This window comes from Lissotriton vulgaris, unplaced genomic scaffold, assembly GCF_964263255.1.
Source record: "Lissotriton vulgaris unplaced genomic scaffold, aLisVul1.2 SCAFFOLD_1934, whole genome shotgun sequence".
Taxonomy (NCBI): Eukaryota; Metazoa; Chordata; class Amphibia; order Caudata; family Salamandridae; genus Lissotriton; species Lissotriton vulgaris.
The window spans coordinates 446,220-471,340 of record NW_028255570.1 but is presented as its reverse complement, the minus strand read 5'-3'; the positions used below and the strand labels follow the sequence as shown (position 1 = coordinate 471,340).

General features: G+C 53.7%; 1 protein-coding gene across 1 annotated transcript in view; it reads right to left on the bottom strand.

Annotated features, from left to right (window-relative positions):
• Nucleotides 1-3,605: 3,605 nt before the first annotated feature.
• Nucleotides 3,606-25,121, bottom strand: part of KIF11 (kinesin family member 11) — a 298,525-nt gene continuing 277,009 nt past the window's right edge. Inside the window, exons 22-23 of the mRNA XM_086951983.1 lie at nucleotides 3,760-3,873; nucleotides 3,606-3,629 (exon numbers count right to left, since the gene is read on the bottom strand). Of these exons, the coding sequence (XP_086808109.1) occupies nucleotides 3,606-3,629; nucleotides 3,760-3,873 (138 nt within the window). The remainder of the gene's footprint in view (nucleotides 3,630-3,759; nucleotides 3,874-25,121) is intronic.

The window sequence follows — 25,121 nt, the reverse complement described above, 5'->3', positions numbered from 1 at the left end:
AGTCTATTTTATCTAAGCTATAGTCAATGAAGCTGTCAGACTGTGCGTCAAATGGTTCAACGCAGAGGGTATTTTTGCCGCCAAAACCAATAGTTTAGGAGACGGCGATAGAGGAAACCTACTTAGTGCTGTCAACGATGGTATAGTCAGAGGCTTTTTGTCGTAGTCGCCGCCAAAGAAAGTTGCTAATTTTTTCCCTTTTTGTAGCGACTGTTAATCATTAGTATGACTTTTTCAACCATCTTTTGCGCAGGCAGAAACTCTTTGCTGAAAAACCGGTTTCCTGCTTAGTGTTTGAGGAGTGTCCGTAAGTACTGTAACAAACAAATCAAGTTCCGGAAATGGAATGAGTCTTTTTGCTTTGCCTTTGTAAAAGTGCTCGGGGAGGCTTTTTTTTACAGTAAACTCCTACTGAAGAGTTGGTATCCCCCTTGGATGGGGAACATTTTCTTTTATCATAAGATAAAATGACTACCTCCTCTCTGTCCCTGACAGTTTTTGTACTAAAGGTTTTACAGCATGAATTCTTTTCTGGATTCACATGCTGGGCATCTATTTCACCATCTAGTTGGGTCAGAAATAGTGTTTTGTCCTTATGTCTTTTTTTGTTTGGTGTGTGTGTGGAGATTGTCAACTACCGTTTGATGGCAAGTCTATCCTTTTGTGTGACGCGAGACAGCACCTAGAAGTTCCAGTGCGTTGCTGCCATTTTGAGCCTTTGGGTCCGGAAGCACGCTGGAGGTGCTCCGCAGGATATGCGGAAAATAGAAGGAAAACACCACCGATAATCACCGAGGCCAGGAGGAACATCAAAACCCAGGAGGAGAGCTCACCTTGGGGAGGAGGCCCTGTTGCTGGAGGACATGCTGCCTGAGAATGTAGAGGAGAGGGACAAATCAGAGATATGGAGAACACCCCCTTTAAATTCTGTCCAAGCTGCCACCACAAGTTCACACAAAGGCTTACACAAAAGCATAAGAGTGCCCGACCAGGCAGTATGAAGTTACAGTGAGACAACCCACAACATGGACTTGCAGGCTGTAGCAGATGACCACTGCCACCCGTATAACTGCCCCGCAGGCGTATCTTTAACAAGAGTGGGTGATAATTTGGAAAAAAAGAGACGCAGAATTCGAGACCAACACTTCAGAAGACACGAGCATATGCCAGCAGGGGAAATATCTCCAATAAGTGAAAGCAAGGAGGACCATATGCGCAACTGGCAACACTTGGAAAGCACCTACACACCCAGAGATATTGGTACAGACACCGCAGCCTCGACAAGAGGTGACGACGTACAAAGAGGATGCCAGGCCACCGGCATGTATATAGAAGGATAAAACAACCTGCAGAGGCAGCAACAGCCAGGAGCAGGAACATGTCCATACTGGATCATACCTAGAACAACTAGAACATTGTACAAATTGACCACCAAGCAACGCATGGAGCACACAGGAACCCCAGGCCTAGGTGAGATAAGTATGCTATACAATAGCGTACAAGTACCCCACATGGAGTAGGCATACAGCAAACAACGGGGGGGAAACCCTCTTAGGGCAATAAGCAAAGCCAAAGAGCACAACAAGGAATAGAACTTGTGAACTTTAATTCCGAGCAGTAGACAATACAGAGCTGAGCCACCTGCTTAAAACCACAGTCAGAGGACCAGCCACAGCAACCTGAGGGACACAGCCACAGCAGGCCAAAGGCAGCTTAAAGCAAAAACGCATCCAAGGGATGCCAACAAAAGGCCCTCTGCTAGGCCACTAGTTTTAAAAGGGCATTATAAAGTGAAGCCTCAAAGGGCAGAAGCGGCTCCATGTTTCCGGACCAAGGGTGCAGGACCTCCAGCAAAGGAGCAGAGGGTGTTTGCATGCTTAAAACGTGGGTGGCCAATGAGACTGTTCGCAAAAAAGCAGCACCAGCTTTGGTAGCCCTCCGCGTGTAGGGGGGGGGGGGGGGAGCGTTTGGGTCAACAGCCCATCAGTGGGTGAAGGCTGTAAGCTGACCCTCCCAAGTCACTGAGGCCAATGCCCCACGTAAGGGAGCCCCATGGAAGGAGGAGGATCTTGATGGGGCTCATGGGGAGGCGAGGAGCCTGCCTGAACTGGTAGCTCCTGAGGAGGCTCCACAAATTCTAAGGGTGGCACTGGTAACAAAACCTCCTGCGACGCCAGGCGAGAGGGTGGCGCAGAACTCTCTCCAGAGGTCTCTAGAGGAGATTCCACAACTCTGCGTCGACACTGCGTCAAACCGATACGCGTTGCACCGATCATGCCTCATCAGTCGCCGACTCTGCTGCATCCGGTGTCGAAACTATAACCAGATCCCCTTCCGAAGAAGGCGGTGCCGGAGCCGGCGAGGCAAGCCTTTAGTGCCACTCCGGCGCAGACACCGCCTCATTCAAGACAGGCTCAGACTCGGGGAAAGAAGCGGAGCAGAGGAGGCGAGCCTCTGGCGCCGGTACGCCGCCGACCCTAGACAGGCAGCTGCCTGCCCAGAAGCCCGGGGCGTGCTTAAGGCAGGGCCATGAGCACTGGCACCCACCTGCGGCGCCACAGGGAGCCTCGCGGGGCTTTGCAGCGCGGCAGAAGCACAGTGAGTCGTAGAAGGGGACCTGGGTGGGCCGCACCCTAATGACTCCATGTAGACAGTAGAGGGAGATCCAACTGGGCTGCGCCCCAACACCACATCTTCAATGTTCCTGGGTGGCAAAGGCCCAATTGGCGCCAGGGGAGAACCCGTTGGCAATACGTTGGGGATGTCCAAAGAAGAGGCGGACCCAAGGACGCCCCAGGAACGGGAGAGGACTCAAGGGAGGCCTGAAGAGCGGCGGCATATGCCTCCAACGGGGCCCGAGTTGCTCCCACACCCGGGAATGGTGGATAGAGGGGATGGGGGGGGGGGTGGGGGGGGGGGGGGCTGGGGCAGGTCGACGACTTGTCAGGAGCGCACGTCCAGAATGCTCCAGGAACTACCCCCCCCCCCCCGACAACAGAGGAAGGGGAGGTCGAAGACCCCTGCAACAAGGGCCTCAACTTACCAATCGGCGAACGACGGCCCTGGAACCCAGAGGGCGATCGTCGGTGGAATCTGGACAGAAGAGGGACCTGCCGATGAAGAGGCCATGGGGCGAGACAACTCAGACGAGACAGCTGTGCCGAGAGAAGCTTCATACGGCACTCCCGCTGAGACTTCGTCTTCAGGCAAAGGCGGGCTTCGCAGTCCGTGGAGTCATGGTGCCCGGCCAGACACCACATACAAATAAGATGCGGGTCGGTCGCGGACATCTGCCGCGAACAAGAAGTAAAAGTTTTGAAGCCCTAAGGCATCGCACACTGTTCCTTGATGCAAAGCGTCGAAAAAGGAGGCCTGAAAACAGGCCAGAGGAACCGCTCACTGCAAATCCACGTTGCACGCGGAAAAGCAGGAAACTAACGTCAGCGCGCCGGGAGGGACTTATATGACCTTGCTGACGTCACGCACGTGGAAGACGTCAGGGCGGGGTTGTGTGGCGCCGTCCCCCGGTGCGCAGAGGTGCTGCTGCAAAAAATTTCCGGATTCAGCCTCATGCCTTGGGATATTTTAAGTTAAGGAATCTGCGGCTAGATGTCTATCAGATAAGGAGTCTTATGGAAAAAAGGCACAACAGTGGAAACAAATACTTACCTGGAGGCCATGCAAGAACTATAATCGAATCCATACTTTAATATGAGGTGACAGACACTACCAATCTGAGATATGTAGTAAACCAATTACCTGGAAAAATGGAACACCTCCGCTTTCCTGACAAGTTACATTTGCCTCTATGCAGGATTTCTCAAAAATGACGCTGTCCTCAGTAAACGTAATCGGTACTTCTTCCAAGAAGTCCTTAATAATAGAAATATGCAAGATTTAATACTAAAACACCTACTGTTAAATGGATTCATATCATGCAGGATTTTAGGCCATGCTTTTAGAAGGATCAGATTAAAATGTCAAGACATTCAAATAAATTGTCAAAAGCAGATACAGCAGATGGCATATCTGGGCGTTCTATATATTGAAAGTGAAATAGCAGCAAAGTACAATTCATATTTGTTGCTCAACGATGTTTGCATGCAGATTTAAACTATAAAAAGGTATTGATGATCAACTCAAACTTACAGTATTGGTAAATTTCTCTAAAGAATTTACCATGCCTTGATTCGTCCGACATATAAGGTTTTGGAAGTAACATTCATAAATCTAAACTTGTGGTAGTTTGCATTAGGGAATTTAGAAAATGCATATACATTGGAAAGAAATATATTGGCTAGTTTTCTTTTTTCTACAACAAGGCTTTTGGATGAAAACTACCTGAAGTGTACGTTGAGACTAATACACTGAATGTAGCGAATAATTCAAGTTGTTTGATTGCAGCCTATACCTGTGTAAAATGCGTGGTAGTTAAAGCAAATAAATAATTTGCAGTTCGGTTAGCAAGATTGGCATAGGTCTTATAGCCTCATTGAGCATGTCTCCTACATGACCCAAGGTAGCCACCCCCTCCAGAGCCAGGTTGCTGAATTGAATTACTTGGGGATTTAGGTGACATTGTTTTTTCTGTGTTATGTTCCTAAGTATCTGAATCTTCATGTTAGCCCAAGACAACCTTCCACTGACCGGATTAACGTGATATAAAAGAGAAGTGGGGCAGAGAATGCAAGGGAGGATGCCATAACGTGCTAGGTGAGAGATTGAGTTTTCCACACAAGAACAGTCACAAACACTGCACATAGTCTTGCTGCCACACAAGCCCGAACTAGGCAACAAACTATCAGCGTAAAAAGATTAAATCACAACCATTCTAGAACAAGGTCATACATTATGCATAGAATAGAGAAAATCTCCTATGCTGGGGTGTTACAGCATTCGGGCTGGACGTCAATGAACATACCTCACGGAGAGTTTCCTTAGAGCTTTTTTGCAAATGCTCCAGCTTTTCGATGTGTGTGAGAAATGGATGAAGACACTACAGAGACCGTGTGGGGGACTGAGACTGCCTTTCTTCTGCCACTGCAGGATCACTTCTCAAATAGGGAAGGCATTTTGGGCGGGAGAGGGGTATGGAGGTGAGGTGACTAAAATGTGGGGAAAAAATCCTCACTCAACAGGCAGTAGTTAAGCTCGAGTGAAAACGGGATTTTGTCTCAAGAAGAAAAGTGTTTTGAAGAAAGAAGAGGTACAAAACCTCACACGTGCTCTCAGATTGTTCCCACAGAGCAGGAAAGAACTGAATGGGTTAAGCAAAAAGCCAATACAATGCATCATAGGTAGAGTAACCTTATGAAGTTCTCAAAGGGATAGAATACTTCACTCCGTTTTACATTAGAAGCCTGACAACCCTGAAATATTTTAATCTGCCTTGCACTAAAGATGTTGAAATGTGGTTTTCAAAAGTTCTCAGGATGGGCCCAAAAACTAACTCTTGATAGACTGATTCAGGATCTCATTTTCATCCTATGAAATACACCCAGTTACATTACATGAGCAACATATCTATGATAGTGTGTCCAGATTTACGTATACGATAATTCAAGCATTTAGGTCCATCAATGAAGATATTATGATGCAGGAAGGCTACCCAGATGGATAGAATGACACAAATTTGGTAGTAGTCCACTTTGGAAAATTATCTACAGTCATACTGAAGCACAAGTTACTACTTGTGTAACGATATATCTGTAAGAGACATTAATTAGTGATAGATTCCTTACCTTAGAATATCCCCAGGCGTCAGACTGGATCCGGAAACTTTTGCGTAGCAGTACCCCTGCGCGTCGGTAGACGTCGTCTGCGGCTCCGCGTCAGTCGTCGGCGCCGTGATGACGTCAGTTCTTAGACACAGCTTTTCCGCCCCAGAAACGCAGAGCTATGCTAAAAACCAACACTGGTGCCTTGAAACTAGGGCCCTGAAAGGGGATGACCTTAACCCTAGTTATCGGTTCGCAGAACGGGGAGGCTGGGTGGGTCGGTAAGGAATCTATCACTAACTAATGTCTCTTACAGATATATCGTTACACAAGTAGTAACTTGTGCATCTGAAAGAAAGACGTTAGTGATAGATTCCTTACCTTAGAATAGATACCCCAGCAATACCAACCCCGGTGGTGGGTCTGCGAACCAATAATCACACCAGAAAGTCCTGGAGGACGGAACGGCCAAAGAAGCCATCCCTCCGGACTTGGCTGTTCAGGCAATGTCTTGCAAACGTGTGCAGCGAGGCCCACGTAGCTGCCTGGCAAATGTCCTGCAAGGGCACTCCTCGGCCCAAGGCAGTAGTAGGGTATACAACGTTTAGCACGCATTTTTTACCACGCACTACCCTTACAACGCAGGCATTACCACGCATACCATTACAACGCATTGCGCTGGGGGGCGCTTTAGGATAGGGAATAAGTTTAATTTTATATCCAACACCTTCCCTAGTGTCCACGGGGACTGGAGTTGGAATATAAAATTATACTTACCACTATCCAGCACCTCAAAGCGCTATGCGTTGTAACGGTATTCGTTGTAAATACCGCGTTGTAAAGGTATGCGTGGTAATAGTATGCGTGCTAACGTCATACATCCCAGTAGTAGTAGCCATGGGTTGAGTGGAATGAGCCCTCAGCCCAACAGGAGGTTCCTTCTTAGCCAAGGAGTAACACGCCTGGATACACAAGATGATCCACCGCGAGATGGTCCGCTTGTGCACTGCTTTCCCCTTCTTAGCGCCCACGTAACCAACAAACCCGGAACTGGCGTGTGCGATCCAGATAGAACGAGAGCGCATGTTTTGGGTCCAGACGGTGGAGCCTCTCTTCCTCTCTCAAGGGATGCGGAGGCGGAAGGAAGGTGGGCAAGGTGATGGATAGCCCGATGTGGAAGGCCGTGACTCCCTTGGGTAGGAAAGAGGGCCTTGTCCACAACACAACCTTGTCCGGATGGACTGAAAGGAAAGGAGGCTTACAGGGTAGAGCCTGGAGCTCACTCACTCTCCTGGCAGAGGTGATGGCCACCAGGAAGGCAGTTTTCAAAGTAAGAAGGCGAAGAGGACAGTTGTGAAGTGGCTCGAAGGGAGCGCACATCAGAAAAGTAAGAACCAAGTTCAAGTCCCACTGAGGCATCACAAAGGGCACAGGAGGGAACGTATGCGTAATGCCTTTCAAGAATTGATTAACAATAGGGGATTTCAACAAAGAAGGTTGATCAGGCAGCCTCAAAAAGGCTGAAAGAGCAGAAAGGTAGCCCTTGATAGTGTCCAGAGCAGAGCCCTGCTGGGCAAGAGAAAGAAGAAAGAGAAGAACCTCAGAAAGAGGGGCAGGGAGAGGATCCACAGCCTTTGCTGTGCACCACGCCACAAATCTGTTCCACCTGCAGGCGTATACCGACTTTGTGGAGGGACGCCTGGCTGCCAGAATCACATTACAAACTTCAGGAGGCAAGTCAAATGGCCTCAACTGTCGCCGCTCAATCTCCAAGCATGGAGGTGGAGACTGGACAGGTTCGGGTGGAGGACCGTCCCCTGCTGCTGCGACAGAAGGTCCTCCTGAAGAGGCAGACGAACCGGGGGGATCGACTGACATACTGAGTAGCTCGGGATACCAGTACCTTCGTGCCCAGTCCGGAGCCGCAAGGATGACTTGGGCCCAGTCACGCCTGATCTTCTTCAGCACTCTGGGCAGAAGTGGTATAGGCGGAAAGGCGTACAACAGACCGCAACTCCACTCGCGACGAAAAGCGTCTCCGAGCGAGTGCCGCCTTGGAAATTCCAACGCGCAGAACTGATGACATTGCGCGTTCTCTTCGGTGGCGAATAGATTTAACGAATATGCTACTTACCAGTATGCATCTGTTCTTGGCATGTAGGGCTGCTGACATTCATATCTGTGCATAGATCGCCGCCTAGTGTTGGGTCCAGATGATTGCACATTGTTGTCCTGGAAGAGTCTTCGAAGTATCACGAGATAGGTGGCTCCTCCCCTGGACTACAGTGCGCATGGGCATCGACTCCTTCCTCAGATTGTTTTTAGCCATTGTGGCCAAGATGGAGTGAAACTCAGTGAATGATGACCATGCTAGAAGTATATGTGAATTCTGCAGCTGCTACAGGCGCCGGGGAGGAGGGCGGGCGATATGAATGTCAGCAGCCCTACATGCCAAGAACAGATGCATACTGGTAAGTAGCATATTCGGTTCGAGGCATGTGGGCTGCTGAATTCATATCTGTGCATAGAATACATAGCAGTCCCTCCATTAACGGCGGCCGCCCGTGCCAGCTGCAGCAGTTTGGAAAAGTGTTTTGAGAACAGCCTGCCCTACAGCTGCCTGCTGTTTGGAGTGCACATCAACACAGTAATGCTTTGTAAATGTGTGTGTGGTAGACCATGTGGCTGCTCTACATATGTCTTCCAAAGGAATGTTTCCAAGGAATGCCATAGAGGCCTCCAACTTTCTGATGGCGTGGGCCCTTGGCGGAATGGTGAGAGTACGTTTTGCTTTCAGATAGCAGATCTGGATACATTTAACGATCCACCTAGCAATACCAGCCTTGGAAATAGGGTTACCTTTGTGGTGTGGTGCAAAAGCAAAGAGTTGCTTAGTCTTCCTAAAATCCTTGGTCCTATCGATGTAATACATCAGGGCCCTTTTGACGTCAGGGGTGTGGAGCATTCTCTCCGCCAATGGCTCAGGATTTTGGAAGAAAACAGGCAATTCAATAGTCTGGTTGATATGGAATTGAGACACAACCTTGGGAAGAAATTTAGAGTTAGTGCGAAGCACCACCCTGTTAAAATGAATTTGAATAAATGGCTCTTGGATAGTTAGGGCTTGTAATTCGCTAACTCTCCGTGGCGATGTAATCGCTATGAGGAAAGCCACTTTCCACGTCAAGAACTGAATCTCGCAGGAATGCAGTGGTTCAAAGGGAGGACCCATCAGCCGGGTGAGGACCACATTGAGGTTCCACTCCGGAGCTGGTGGAGTCCGCGGAGGAATGACTCGTTTGAGTCCTTCCAGAAAAGCCTTAATGGCAGGCACCCTGAAGAGGGAGAGGTGCTGCCTATTCTGGAGATAAGCGGCCATCGCAGATAGATGTATGCGAATGGAAGCATAGGCCAGATCACATTTGTACAGATGGAAAAGGTAACAGATGATATTCTGAATAGAAGCATCTAGCGGGTTAATGTTGTGGTCTGCACAATAAATGACAAACCGCTTCCATTTTGCCGCATAGCATGCTCTGGTGGTGGGCTTCCTTGCCTCCCGAATGATGTCCATACAGTCGGAAGGCAAGTGCAGGTAGCCAAACTCTAGAACTTCAGGTGCCAGATCGCCAGGTTGAGCTGTTGCGGATCTGGATGCTGAATGTCGCCACGGCTCTGCATCAGAAGGCTGGGTGTGAGACGTAGCCTTTGATGCGGTACCACGGACAGTTCCAGAAACGTGGTGTACCATGGTTGGCGAGCCCACGTTGGAGCAACCAGGATGAGTCATCGAGTGCTGCCTGAGCTTGCGTGCCACCAGCGGTATCATAGGTGATGGGGGAAAAGCGTACGCAAATTTGCCTGACCAGTTCATCCATATCGCATTGCCCTGCGACTGTGGGTGTGGGAACCTGGCGGCGAAGCTTTGGCATTTTGCGTTCTCCCTTGTGGTGAAGAGGTCGATCTCTGGATGACCCCACCTTCGGAAGTACGGTTGGAGTACTGATGGATGTATCTCCCACTCGTGCATTTGGTGGCTGTGCCTGCTGAGCAGATCCGCCATCTGATTGTCCTTGCCCGGAAGGTGTTCCGCCATGAGGAAGATGTTCCTCTGAATGGCCCACTTCCACATGCTCTGAGCCAGATGAGACAGCTGCGGAGAGTGTGTTCCTCCCTGCTTCTGAATGTAGTATATTGCCGTCATGTTGTCCGTCCGGATCAACACGACCTTGTTGCACAGATGTACTTTGAAGGCTTTTAGTGCCATGAAGATCGCCATCAGTTCCAGAACATTGATGTGCATCTTCCTCTGCTGTTGCGTCCAAAGTCCCTGCACAGTGTAATGGAGTACATGAGCTCCCCATCCCTGGAGAGAAGCGTCCGTCAGGATGATCTGTGGAACAGGCTCTTGGAACGGTCGTCCCTTGCAAAGGTTTCGTGGATTCCACCAATGCAGAGGGTTGTATGCCCGACCGCTCACCAACACTAGGTCTTTCAACTGCCCGTGAGCCTGAGTCCACTGACGTGCGAAGCACTCCTGAAGCGGACGCATATGTAGCCTCGCGTGCGGGACTATGGAAATGCAGGAGGCCATCATGCCTATCAACTGCATGAACACTCTTGCTGGAAGCGAGTGTTGAGGTCTGAATTTTTGTATCAGCGATTGAATGCTGCTGACCCTCACTGAAGAACAAGTTACTTACCTTCGGTAACGATATATCTGTAAGAAACATTAGTTAGTGTTAGATTCCTTACCTTAGAATATCCCCAGGCGTCAGTCTGGATCCGGAAACTTTTGCGTAGCAGTACCCCTGCGCGTCGGTAGGCGTCGTCTGCAGGCGTCCCCTGCGGCTCCGCGTCAGTCGTCGGCGTCGTGCGCCGTGATGACGTCGCTGGAGTACATAGACGCCGCCTCCGCGCGCTGACGTCAGTTCTTTGCACACAGCTTTTCCGCGCCAGGAGACGCAGAGCCATGAGAGAACCAACACTGGTGCCATGTAAAAACTAGGGCCCTGAAAGGGATGACCTTAACCCTAGGTATCAGTTCGCAGAACGGGGAGGATGGGTGGGTTCGGTAAGGAATCTAACACTAACTAATGTTTCTTACAGATATATCGTTACCGAAGGTAAGTAACTTGTTCATCTGAAAGAAACACGTTAGTGTTAGATTCCTTACCTTAGAATACATACCCCAGCAATACCAACCCCGGTGGTGGGTCTGCGAACCAATACAAAACTACACCAGAAAGTCCTGGAGGACAGAACGGCCAAAGAAGCCATCCCTCCGGACTTGACTGTCCAGGCAGTAGTGCCTCGCAAAGGTGTGCAGCGAGGCCCACGTAGCCGCTTGGCAAATGTCCTGCAAGGGGACTCCCCGGCCCAGGGCAGTAGTAGCCGCCGTGGCCCGAGTGGAATGGGCCCTCAGCCCAACAGGAGGCTCCTTCCGAGCCAAAGAGTAGCACGCTTTGATGCAGAGGACGACCCATCGAGAGATGGTTCGTTTACAAACCGCCCGTCCCTTCTTCGCACCCACGTAGCCAACAAACAGTTGGTCATCCACCCGGAACTGGCGTGTGCGATCCATATAGAATGAAAGCGCACGTTTTGGGTCCAGACGATGGAGCCGCTCTTCATCCTTTGAAGGATGCGGAGGCAGGAAGAAGGAAGGGAGGGTGATGGACTGCCCGATGTGAAAGGCCGAAACAACCTTGGGCAGGAAAGAAGGTCTAGTCCTCAGAACCACCTTGTCAGGATGAATGGACAGGAAAGGAGGTTGGACAGAAAGAGCCTGGAGCTCACTCACCCTCCTGGCAGAGGTGATGGCAACCAGGAAAGCCGTCTTTAAAGTCAGGAGACGGAGAGGACAAGAATGAAGGGGCTCAAAGGGAGCACACATCAGGAAAGTTAGAACCAAGTTCAAATCCCACTGAGGCATCACAAACGGAACAGGTGGAAACATGTGAGTGATGCCTTTTAAGAACCGAGTTACAATCGGGGATTTGAACAAAGAAGGCTGATCAGGAAGCCTCAAAAAGGCTGAAAGGGCAGAAAGGTAGCCCTTGATAGTGCCCAGAGCAGAGCCCTGCTGGGCAAGAGAAAGAAGAAACAGAAGAACCTCCGAAAGAGGGGCAGAGAGAGGATCCACAGCCTTTGCTGTGCACCATGCCACAAATCTGTTCCACCGACAGGCGTATACCGACTTAGTGGAGGGACGCCTGGCTGCCAGAATAACATCACAGACTTCAGGAGGCAAGTCAAATGGCCTCAACTGCCGCCGCTCAATCTCCAAGCATGGAGGTGGAGACTGGACAGGTTCGGGTGGAGGACCGTCCCCTGCTGCTGCGACAGAAGGTCCTCCTGAAGGGGCAGGCGGATCGGGGGACCGACTGACATGCTGAGTAGCTCGGGATACCAGTATCTTCGAGCCCAGTCCGGAGCCACAAGGATAACTTGGGCCCGGTCGCGCCTGATCTTCTTCAGCACTCTGGGCAGAAGTGGTATAGGCGTATAACAGACCGCAACTCCACTCGCGCCGAAAGGCGTCGCGTGCGAGTGCCGTCTTGGAAACTCCAACGCGCAGAACTGATGACATTGCGCGTTCTCTTCTGTGGCGAATAGATCTAACCAAGGCTCTCCCCATTGCAGAAAGATGCCTCGCGCCACGTCCGAGTTCAGACGCCATTCGTGATCCATCGAGCACCGACGGCTGAGTTCGTCCGCCCTGGCGTTCAGAGAACCTGCCAGGTGTTGAACCGTCAGAGTCACGCCCTGACGTTCCAGCCATTGCCAGAGGCGCAGAGCCTCCTGGCAAAGGGTCCACGACCCCACTCCGCCCTGTTTGTTGCAGTACCACATGGCGGTGGTGTTGTCGGTGAACACCTGCACTACACTCCCGTTGACAAAGGGGAGGAATGCCTTCAGTGCCAGACGAATCGCCCGCAGCTCCAACAGATTGATATGGAGCCGGGACTCCGCCGGAGACCAGATGCCTCTGATCTCTGCCTCTCCCAAGTGGCCACCCCAGCCCTGGAGGGACGCGTCCGTCACGACAACGTGCTCCGGTTGGGGAAGGGAGAGGGACTTGCCCCTGACCCAATCGCGGTCCGTAAGCCACCACTGCAGTTGTCTCGCAGTGCCCTCCGAGATCAAGACGTGGTCGGACAAGTTGCCCTGATGCTGGGCCCACTGAAACTTCAGGTCCCACTGCAGAGCCCGCATCCGCCACCTGGCGTGATGCACCAGAAGGATGCAGGAAGCCATCAGTCCCAGCAGCCGCAGCGTCAACCTGACCGAGACTCGGGATAGCGGCTGAAAGATGGGAATCAAAGCCTGAATATCCCGAACCCGCCGTTCCGGAGGATAAACCCGAAACTGCGCCGAGTCCAGAACCGCTCCGATGAAAAGGAGCTTTTGAGAGGGACACAGGTGTGATTTCGGCACGTTGATGGAGAACCCCAGGTCGTGCAAGAGGTCTGCCGTCATCTGAAGGTGGTGGACGACTGTCTGGGGCGAGCCCGCCTTCAACAACCAGTCGTCTAGGTAGGGGAAGACCGAAACCCCTAACCTGCGCAGATGGGCTGCGACCACCGCCATCACCTTTGTGAACACCCGTGGGGCGCTGGTAAGGCCGAAGGGGAGCACGATAAACTGAAAGTGCTCCTGGCCTACCGTGAACCGCAGGTAACGCCGGTGGGCCGGCAGGACTGGGATGTGAAAATAGGCGTCCTGCAAGTCCAACGCTACCATCCAGTCTTGCGGGTCCAGAGCAGCCAAGACCTGAGCTAACGTCAACATCTTGAACTTCTCCTTCCGGAGGAAGCCGTTGACGTTCCTTAGATCCAAGATAGGACGTAGGCCCCCCTTGTCCTTCTTGGGCACCAGAAAGTAGTGGGAATAACAACCACGCCCTACTTCTGGCCCAGGAACGCGCTCGATGGCCCCCTTGGCCAAGAGGGCCGTAACTTCCTCCTGCAGAAGTGTCAAGTGGTCCCCCGACACACGGTGGTTCTGCGGTGGCATGGCTGGAGGAGAGGTCTCGAAGGGGAGGGAGTAGCCCCTTCGGACAATTTGCAGCACCCACCTGTCCGAAGTGATCGTGCGCCAGTGAGCGTGGTGATGGCGAACCCTGCCACCCACTGGCGTCACATGGGGCCGAAAGCACGGACTAGGAGGATTTTGGGGTAGATGCTGCGGGGGAAGGTGTGGTCTGACCCCGCCGTTGTCCCCGACCGCCACCACGGCGGTTTCCACGGCCGCCACCGCGTTGGAAGGATTGTTGCGGCGCGTGGCTGGCAGCACGTGTGGGGGCGCCCCTTCCTTGGCCACGAAAGGGACGAAACGAACCCGGTTGCTGACGCTGGGTCGAGAGACCCAAGGACTTGGCCGTGACCCTGGAGTCCTTGAAGCGTTCCAGCGCGTGGTCCGCTTTGTCACCGAACAGGTGACAGCCATCAAACGGCATGTCCATCAGTGTATTCTGGACATCAGCCGAAAAATTGGCGGATCTCAGCCAGGCGTGACGACGAATCGCCACCGTCGTAGACATAGCTCTGCCCAGCGAGTCGGTCGTATCAAGACCACACCGAATTGAATATTTCGCTGCATCTCGGCCCTCAGCCACAGCCTGACCGAGCTTTGCCCGCACCTCCATGGGGCATTCTGGCAGCAGCTCCGCGACCGTATCCCACACAGAGTGGGTGTAGCGGCCCAAGAGGCAGGCGGTGTTGCAAGACCGCAGGCCCAAACTAATGGACGAGAAGACCTTTTTGCCAAACTGGTCATACCTCTTGGATTCCCGGTCGGGCGGGGCCGACGGGAATGCGGACTGGGAGGTCGAGGCCTGGATCACCAGACTCTCAGGAGTGGGGTGGGTAGACAGGTACTTGGGGTCGTCCGGACAAGGACGGTGGCGCCTGGCCACGTTCCGATCAACAGGCGCACCTGAAGCGGGCCTGGACCACGTGCCCAACAGAACGTCAGACAAGGCTTCATTAAACGGCAGCAGAGGCTCCAGCGGGCATGACTGCGGTTTGAAGACCTCGTGAGGATGTTAGGCCTCACGGCCGCGACGGGGAGCTCAAGGTTTAAGGCCTTGGCAGCCCTCATCAGCACCACAGAATAGGCAGCTCCCTCCACCGATGCCACGGAAGGAGGAGAGATCAAACCAGGGTTAGGGGAGTCGTCCAAACCACTGGCATCCCCCAAGTCACCTGTCCAGTCCGGGTCATACTGGCACTCGCGAGCCAGAGGGTCCTCGGACCCCTCCCAACCTTCACCGTACTCCTCATCCTCTCCGTATTCGGAGTCAATGATGAAGACCGGCTCCTCGGGGTTCATGGGCCCCATCGGCGCCGGGACCGGCGTCGAGCGACGCCCGTCCGGCGCCGCGTCCGGCGTCGGAGAAGGTAAGGGGACGGCGCCGCCCGGAGCCGGCGTCGGAACCCCACTGCCGGCCGGAACCGGCAGCGGAGAACCGGCGCCGCGCGGGGGTGGCGTCGGGGGTAACCCCGATGGCAACGGCGCCGGGGAGGCCGGAAGACCAGCCGGCGCCGATCCCGAAGGCCCCTGCGGCGCCGGGGTCGGAGCCGTCGGCGGCGCCGGAGCATCCGACGGCGCCGAGGCAGGGACACCCGAACCGCCAGGGCCCCCAGACGGTAGCACTGGGCCCGAAGGCGCCGTAGGCCCCGTCGGAGAAGCGAGCGCCCTCATGGCCATGAGGAACGCCTCGATCTCCTCAGGCGTCGCACCATGCCCAGGGACCGGAGGGTATGAGGCAGGCCGCGCCGGCGACTCTCGCGGAGCCGCGGGGATGGGGTCACCCGAGCCCCCGGCCGCATCGCGCGAGCGTCGGGGGGAGTCGGGGGTACGATGACGACGCCCCGACTTCTTGTGCTTCTTACCTGACGAGGATGACGAGTGGTGTCGACTTCCGGAGCGCCCGGCGCGGCTCCGCGATCGCTCCCTCGAACGCTCTCTCGACCTCCGGCCGGACCGGGACTGCTCCCGGTCCCGACGTGGGGCCGACACCCGGAGCTCCAGCAGCTTGCGGGACCGCTCCCGCCTAGCCTTGTTGGTAAGGGCCCGGCAGTCGACGCAGGAGTCCACGTCGTGGTCGGGGCCCAGACACCGGAGACAGAGGCGGTGATGGTCTGTGACCGACATCGTGCGCTCACAGCCATCGCAATTCTTAAATCCAGGCATCCTATCAGGCACAATAGAGAAAAAAGACAATCGAAAAACTTGGTCAAAGACCGGAGTACTGCTCTTCAGATCTGCGTCCACTGGCGCGGAAAAAAGAAGAACTGACGTCAGCGCGCGGAGGCGGCGTCTATGTACTCCAGCGACGTCATCACGGCGCACGACGCCGACGACGGACGCGGAGCCGCAGGGGACGCCTGCAGACGACGCCTACCGACGCGCAGGGGTACTGCTACGCAAAAGTTTCCGGATCCAGACTGACGCCTGGGGATATTCTAAGGTAAGGAATCTAACACTAACGTGTTTCTTTCAGATTTTGGCTGTGCTGTGGCCGCCAGAGTGTTTATGGTCGCACCCAGATACTGCCGTATGTGGGCGAGCTGGAGGTGGGATTTTGGGTAATTCAGTGAGAATCCCAGATCGTGCAGGAGGTGAATGGTGTGGGATATGTGGGAGGCACACTGCTGGGCCGACTTCGCTTGGATGAGCCAGTCGTCCAGATAGGGGTAGACGTGGATGTTCCGTCTCCTGAGATGCACCGCCACTGTCGCCAGGCACTTTGTGAACACCCTGGGTGCCGAGTTGACATCCAAAAGGAAAAACTTGAACTGGTAGTGCTGGTTTTGGATGGTGAACCTGAGGTATTTCCTGTGTGAAGGGTGCAGTGGAATGTGAAAGAACGCATCCTTTAGGTCTAAAGTTGCGAGAAAATCCCCCTGCCTGAGCAACGGGAGCACTTGCTGCAGGGTCAGCATATGGAAGTGCTCCGACAGGATGTAGTAGTTGAGTGGCCTGAGGTCCAGGATGGGCCTGAGGGACCCGTCCTTCTTTGGTATCAAGAAGTACAGGGAGTAAACCCCTGCGCCTCTTTCTTGCATAGGCACGAGCTCTATTGCCCCTTTTTGCAGCATGACGGTGACCTCCTGCTGCAATAAGTGCAAGTGCTCGTCCGACATAGGACGGTGCCTTGGGGGCATGTTGGGTGGAGTGGATTTTAACTCCAGACAATAACCGTATTGGATAAGTTTTCTGACCCACCTGTCCGTGGTGATGGACTTCCAGACGGGCAGGAACTGCTGGAGTCTCCCCCGACTGTTGTGTGGTCGGGGGGCAGTGACAAGGAGTCACTGTTTGCTGGTGGTAGAGGACCTGGAGCTGTTGTTGCCACGTCCTCTGCCCATGGCGCTGTTGCCACGATATCCACCTTGACTCTTGTTGGCGTAAGTAGTCTGAGTGTTGCCCTTGTAGTATTGCGTGGACTGGGAGAGCTGACCCCTTGAGACGCCTCTAGTGCTGGAGCGACGAAAGGACCTACCCCGAAACTGCTGGGACTGTAAGGCACCCATGGATTTTGCAGTGTCAGTGTCCTTTTTTTATTTTTTCTAGGGTGGTGTCAACCTCCGGGCCAAACAGGTGATCTGGGTTAGCCGTTTGGTTCAGGATGGTGGTTTGGATTTCTGGCTTAAATCCCGAGATTCTCAGCCAGGCATGTCTCCGAAGCATAACACTGGTGTTTATAGCTCTGGCAGCGGTATCAGCTGCGTCCAGAGCACACTTAATGGAAGCGTTCGAGATTAGCTTCCCTTCCCGAATCAGCATCTCAGCCCCTTCTTTGTATTGATCAGGTAGGTGTTGCAACAGGGTCTCTAGTGTATCGTAGTGCGCCCTGTCATAGCGCGCTAGGAGCGCCTGTGTGTTAGAAATGCGCCAGATGTTGGCTGCCTGCGCTGCCACCCTCTTCCCCGAAGCCTCAAAGACCTTGGATTCTTTGTCTGGGGGAGGAGCATCACCCGTAGTCTGAGAATTGGCCCTCTTCCGGGCATTCGAGACGACAAGGGAGTCCAGAGGCAACTGTCCTTTAATGTAGGTTGGATCAGTAGGCGCCGACTTGCATTTTTTGTCAATCCTAGGGTTTATCACCCTTGCCCTGGTAGGTTCTTTAAAGATCTCAGCAGCATGCTTTAAAACACCTTTTAGCATAGGCAGAGTTTTTACAGTCTTTTCTGATACTGAAAAAGTGTCAAAGAGGAAATCCACATCCACAAGGTCAGCATGCAGCTGGACATTGTGATTGTTAGCAGCCCGTTCAATGAGGGCATTGAAAGCAGCAGAGTCTTCTGTAGGTGAAGTCTTTGCAGAAAAGAGTTGAGGGTCTTGTCCTGAATGAGGATCCCCAGGGTCACCACCAGCTGCCCAGGGCTCATTTGTATCCTCAGGGTCTGTATAGACTGGATAACTGTATTCATCCTAATCATCTCCCTCACCAGCGCCCACATCTGAGTAAGTGGCCGACACATCATGAGTCTGGGGTGAAAGGGGTTCCACTAAGACTGGAGAGCAAGCAGAGTCCTTCTTTTTCTTGAGAGGGATCTTGTAAGACTCTATTTGGGTTTCTGGGGTGATTTTCCACTTCAGGAGGGAAAGCCTGCCCGTCTCGGCGTCGATGAAGTGTTCCTGACGCTCATCCCCCGAAGGTAGTCGAGGTTGCGGGCCGTGAACCACCGATGACTCCTTCGGCGCCGAGGAGACCTTCTCGGGCACGCTAGCCACTGCCTTAGGCGCCGTCTTAGGCGGCAACGTGAAGTGGATCGGCATGGACGCCTTAACTGGTTTATCCACAGGTTTCGCAGGCGGAGGGTCCTTCGGTTCGCCCGACGGTATGCCCTCACGGATGCACTGCAGGGAGTCCGTCACCTTCTTGGTGAACGCGGCGGATGGGCGCGCCGGTTCAACGGAATCCTTCGAGGCCACTTTCCGAGTCGACTCACGGGGCGCAGCGCCCTTGTCGTGCGGACGCGGGGTAGTGAGGACATTCGGGTCATCAAGTCGCTTCTTCGGCTCACCGAGAGTTTTCTTCGGTTCGCCGACAGCCTTCTTCGGGTCGATGAGGCCCTTGCCGGCGTCGACCATCTTTGGCGCCGACGCGCCGGTATCGACCACCTTTACGTTAGCCTTCGGTGCGGCAGACTTAGTCTCGACGCCCTTGACTTGACTTTTTGGTTTGACAGCCACCTTCGGTTTCTTCGGCGCCGAAGCCTCCGAAGTCTTTGATCCAACCAAAGCGATGCGCACTTTCGGTTTCGATGCTGGCACCTGCGCAGTATCTGGCGTCGAGACCGTAGGTTTTACTTTCGGTTCGTTTTGCCAGGGAGTGGCTCGGTAACAATGTCCGTGGCCGGGCCCGAAGGCAGGGCCGTGGAACCCATATCGAGATCTTGGGTAAGGCCCGAAGGCGATCCCTCGACCTGGGCCTTATAAATAGGCACGGCCCCAGAGTCAGTTTGAGGAAGCTACTCATCCGAGCTATCCTCCATGGCCCTGAGGGCACCGTCGTCATCGCCTACCGCCTCGACGACTTCTTCGCTTTCGAACACCTCAGCATCAGCGTCGTAGTCTTCTTCGACGTCCGACGAGGGGTTTGATTCAGAAACGTCCTGGATAGATTCGTCCTCGACATCCCCTGCATCGAAGATGTCCACAGGCGCCGGAGCAGATTGCTGGGCCTCCAGGCGCGCAGCTCGAAGCTTAATTGTCTTCTTGGACCTGAAGCGTGAACAAGCCATACACTTGTCCTCATCATGGTCCGGCGACAGACACTTGTTGCACACCGGGTGGACGTCGATGTGGGGGTACTTCGAGTTACAGACCGGACATCTCTTGAATGGACTTCGTTCCATGATGGATGGTCGATAGGTCAGGAGCGCCGATTAGGCCTTCCGCGCCGAGAACACGCGGAAGTACAGAATCCGGCTCGGAGACGAGCTATAAGAAGTAAAGCCGAACGCAAGACAATACCGACGTATAGACTAAAGACCTTTTGGTCTCAAGAAAGGTTTTCTATTGTGTTAGACCTGGCACCTTGGCGTGAGTTTCCCTTCCACTTTTTGCTGGTGTGCCTCCGATGTTTTGCTGGTTTTCCGATACTCAGGGCACTGCGCCACGGCCGACCCGTGCCGCAGTGCAAGTGCTCCCTACTGTAAATTGTACATGTGATTGATGTCCATGATTGGTTCATTGGATTTACTGTTAGTCCCCAGTAAAGGGCACCAGGAGTGCCAGGGCTTGTAGATGCCAATACTGCTAGTGGGCCTGCAGCGCTGGTTGCGCCACCCACAGAAGCAGCCTTAAGATGTGTCTAGGATCTGCCATTGCAGACCCTGCGTGCAGTCTCGTACTGTCATGCTGGCTGGGCAAGTGCACCCACTTGCCAGCCCCTAAACCTTCCCTTAACTTCATATTAGTCACCCCTATGGTAGGCCTGCGGGCAGGGTGCATTGTAGGTGTAAGGTAGGACAAGCCCTGATGTGTGTGGCATGTCCTAGTAGTGACTTACAGCTAAAGTCGTATTTCACTATTGTAAGGCGACCTGCTTCCGTTAGGCCAGAATGGGCTGCTGGAATTATTACACTCTATAATCCCAGCAGGCTCAGGGAGCATGGTAGAGAGTCATGTTTAGTATGCCTGAACTCAGGATAATAAAATATTTCTTTTAGTAAAGTTTATTTTAATGTCCTGTGTTTGCAAATGCTACTTTTAGAAAGTTAGCATTTGCTTGCCTAACCATTTCAGCCCGCCTCTGCTGGTATGTGTATCTGACTGTCTGGGATGTGTGAGTGACAGGGCTGGGGGATGACAGGTGGTGAATGCGCAGATTACACCTTAGTGGGAGGTAGGAGTGGCTCTCGACTCTGAATCTTGCTGTGCTCTGCCACCGCAATGCTGGCTCCACCCTCCTGGGGAGCGACTGGTGACTCAGCCGACACCTGGCCCAGGAAGGGCGAAGCCCCATCAACAAGGTACTCTGGCTGCCCCTATCCGCACAATGCTGGCTCCACCCCCTGTGGAGCGTCTGATGTGCCTGCCCCTCACACTGAAAGCAGAAGCCGGATTGCACCCAACAAAGTACTCAAGAACTGAAAGTGGCTATGCAAAGGCCCCCCTGGTCTGCAAGAACAAAAGAAATGCAGTATAAAAGTAGGAGCCCTGCTCCTTGTAGATTAGATCCTGTTTGTGCTACAGAAGGAACTCTGCCCGACGAGAAAGACCTGGAAGGACAAGGAAGGGTGCTGACTCTTGCCTGTGTCTGGTGCCTTGCTGCAGAAGGAGAGGAAAAGGAAAGACTACAAGAAGACTTTTGCTTTGTGAAACTTTGTGCCAAACTCTGCTGAAAGATCTCCAAGGGCTTGCTGCTGAACTTGCCCCCTGACCAGCGCCCCAGGACCAGTGGGCGCTACATCCTGAAGAAAGCGACTGTGTGTGCTGCTTATCGCTGCAGTACTGACCGAGGGGTCTGGGAGCGCTGGGCAAGCCTGCCACGCTCCTCGTAATCCAAGGCATCGACATCCCCCCAAGCATCGTGACCGGGGCCCAAAGCACCAGCGAGAGCAACGTGAGGTCCAGCCGCCGCTGGCCCGAACACCGTGACCGCATCTGCACCGGGAGCCCGAGAGCAAAGTGAAGGAGGACCCGTCCGGTCCAAGCTCCCGAATTGACTGCGCTTCGAGCCGTCAATCCACCTGCGAAGACGGACAGCCGCCCTGTGATAACCCCCCTCTGGTCGGTAGCCTGCCCGACAGCTCAGCTGTGAACGCACAGCTGCAACCAGCACTTTGGCTGGGTACGTCCTGCACTTGGGGACCGTACTGCCACTTGCCGCCACCACACAGCCGCCGCCTCCAGGGTCTGAGTGAACGACGAAGGGAGGACCCTGCCGCCACTGAACACCGCTGCCCCGGATGACCCGTGACCTGCCCGGCTGAGAGCCGCAACGAACAGCGACCCCGGAAAAGCAACGCGACGTGGGACAGCTCCCCTGAAAGCCGCCCGCTCCACAAGAATTTGAAAGGTACTGTGTTGTATCCTCACGGTGCGAGCGTCCTGCAACTCGAGCTCGCACCGCGCTATCTGCTCCCAACGCGAGCCGCCTCTGAAACCGAGGCTCGCACAGCTCCTAGTCCTCGAGGCCCGATCTCCTCTCCGAAGCGAGCAGAGACAGCGGAAAGCGCATTGAGGCGCTACAAGACACTGAACCTTACTGAACCTGGGCAGAAGGCCCAAAAGATTGCTTATTGCTAAGAAAGAACTGTGGCAACCTGAACTTAAGTAATCTGGAACCGCTATTGAAAGTTTGACAACTGTATTTACAAACCTGCTTGAAATCTATATAAAGATATATATTTTTACAAATACAGTTTGGTGTCATTGTGTGGTGGGTTGGTTGTGATGGTGTGATATTGCAAATGTTTAACCCTATGTGCCCCAAAAATTAGCCTAAGACTGCTTAAGCCACACTACCTAGAGGGTAAGCAGAGGTTGTCTTGAAGGTAACCCTCAGCCCTGACGAGGAAGAGAGAGTCCCTGCTTGTCGCTAGTGCTACACTGCGCCAACTAGAGACTCCCCCTTCCTACATATTGATTCCGACAAGAGGGAATTAAAGACATCCGAACCCAATGGCGGAAAAAAACAATCTGAGGATGGAGTTGATGCCCATGCGCACTGTAGTCCCAGGGAGGAGCCACCTATCTCGTGATACTTCGAAGACTCTTCCAGGACAACAATGTGCAATCATCCGGACCCAACACTAGGCGGCGATCTATGCACAGATATGAATTCAGCAGCCCACATGCCTCGAACCCAAGGCTCTCCCCACTGCAGAAAGAGACTGCAGAAATTACCGCCCCATCTCGCTCCTTCCATTCCCGGCCAAAGTAATCGAGAAAGCTGTCAACAACCAGCTCGCCGCTTTCCTCGAAGCCAACAAATCCCTCGACTCCTCACAATCTGCCTTCCGAGCAAAACACAGCACTGAGACCGCCCTCATCGCAGCAACAGACGACATTCGAACTCTACTGGACAATGGAGACACAGTCGCCCTCATCCTCCTCGACCTCTCTGCAGCCTTCGACACAGTCTGCCACAGCACCCTTTTACAACGCCTCAGAAACATCGGAATACAAGGAAAAGCACTTGAATGGATCACCTCGTTCCTCTCCGGAAGAACCCAGAGAGTCCGCCTTCCACCATTCAAGTCCGAGGCCACTGAAGTCATCTGTGGCGTACCACAAGGATCCTCACTCAGTCCCACCCTCTTCAACGTATACATGAGCCCCCTCGCGGCCATCGCCCGCCAACACAACCTCAACATCATCTCTTACGCGGATGACACTCAACTAATCCTTTCTCTCACCAATGACCCCAGCACCGCCAAAAACAACCTGCACGAAGGAATGAAAGAAGTTGCCGAATGGATGAAACACAGCCGTCTGAAACTGAACTCGGATAAAACAGAAGTCCTCATCTTAGGTACATCCCCCTCTGCATGGGACGACTCTTGGTGGCCGGAAGCCCTTGGAAAAGCACCCATCCCGACAAACCACGCACGGAACCTAGGCGTTATCCTGGACTCTTCACTCTCAATGAACAGACAAGTCAGCGCCGTATCCTCATCCTGCTTCAACATTCTCCGCATGCTCAAAAAAACATTTCGCTGGATCCCCACCGAAACCAGAAAAACAGTCACCCATGCTCTGGTCACGAGCCGACTGGACTACGGAAACACCCTCTACGCAGGTACTACCGCTAAACTCCAGAAGAAACTCCAACGAATCCAAAACGCCTCAGCCAGGATCATATTAGACATCCCGCGCAACGAACACATCTCTGGCCACTTGAAAGTCCTCCACTGGCTACCCGTCAATAAGAGGATCACTTTCCGACTGCTAACCCACGCACACAAATCACTCTACGACATCGGACCAGAATGCCTCAACTCACGACTGCCCTTCTACACCCCCTCCCGCCAACTACGTTCTTCCAGCCAAGCCCTCGCCACTGTACCTCGCATCAACAAGACCACCATGGGAGGCAGATCCTTCTCATACCTGGCTGCTAAAACATGGAACTCACTCCCCACTTACCTTCGCCTTACCCAGAACCACCTAGCATTCAGAAAGCAACTTAAAACGTGGATATTTGACAAGTAATCCTCCTCCCCTCCCTAAGCGCCTTGAGACCCTCTGGGTATGTAGTGCGCTATATAAATTCTTTGACTTGACTTGCGCCACGTCAGAGTTCAGACGCCATTCGTGATCCATCATGCACAGGCGGCTGAGTTCGGCTGCCCTGGCGTTCGGAGAACCTACCAGGTGTTGAACCACCAGGGTCAGGCCCTGATGTTCCAGCCATTGCCAGAGGCGCAGAGCCTCCTGGCAGAGGGTCCACAACCCCACCCCGCCCTGTTTGTTGCAGTTCCACATGGCGGTGGTGTTGTCCGTGAACACCTGCACTACACTCCCTCGGACAGAGGGGAGGAATACCTTCAGTGCAAGACGAATCGCCCGCAGCTCCAAAAGTTTGATAAGGAGCTGTGACTCCGCCGGAGACCAGAGGCCTCTGATCTCCGCCTCTCCCATGTGGCCTCCCCAGCCCTGGAAGGACACGTCCGTCACAACTACGTTCTCCGGTTGGGGGAGGGAGAGTGATCTGCCGCTGACCCAATCGCGGTCCGTTGTCCCGACCACCTCCACGGTTATTTCCACAGCCGCCACCGCGCTGGATGGTAGTCTGCGGCGTGTGGCTGGCAGCACGTGTGGGGGCGCCCCTTCCTTGACCACGAAAGAAGCGAAAGGCACCCATTTGCTGGCGCAGGGCCGAGCGGCCCAAGGACTTGGCCGTAGCCCTGGAGTCCCTAAAGCGCTCAAGCGCATGGTCTGCCTTGTCGCCTAAAAGGCGACGGCCATCAAACGGCATGTCCATCAATGTGTTTTGGACATCTGCCGAAAAGTTGGCTGACCTCAACCAGGCGTGGCGTCTAATCGCCACCGTCGTTGCCATCGCTCTACCTAGTGAGTCGGTGGTATCCAGCCCACACCGGATAGAATATCTGGCGGCATCCCGGCCCTCCACAAGCGCTTGACCGAGTTTGGCCCGTACCTCCAACGGACACTCTGACCGTATCCCACAGAGAGTGGTTGTAGCAGCCCAAGAGGCATGCGGTGTTGGAAGACCGCAGTCCCAGACTAAGGGAGGAGAAGACCTTTTTACCGTACATCTAGTACCTCTTGGATTCCCTGTCCGGCGGAGCAGACAGGAATGCGGTTTGGGAAGTGGACGCCTGGATGACCAGGCTCTCGGGCGTGTGGTGGGTGGACAGGAAAACTGGGTTGCCCGGGGACGGGCGGTGGAGTCTGGCCACGTTCCTATCTACG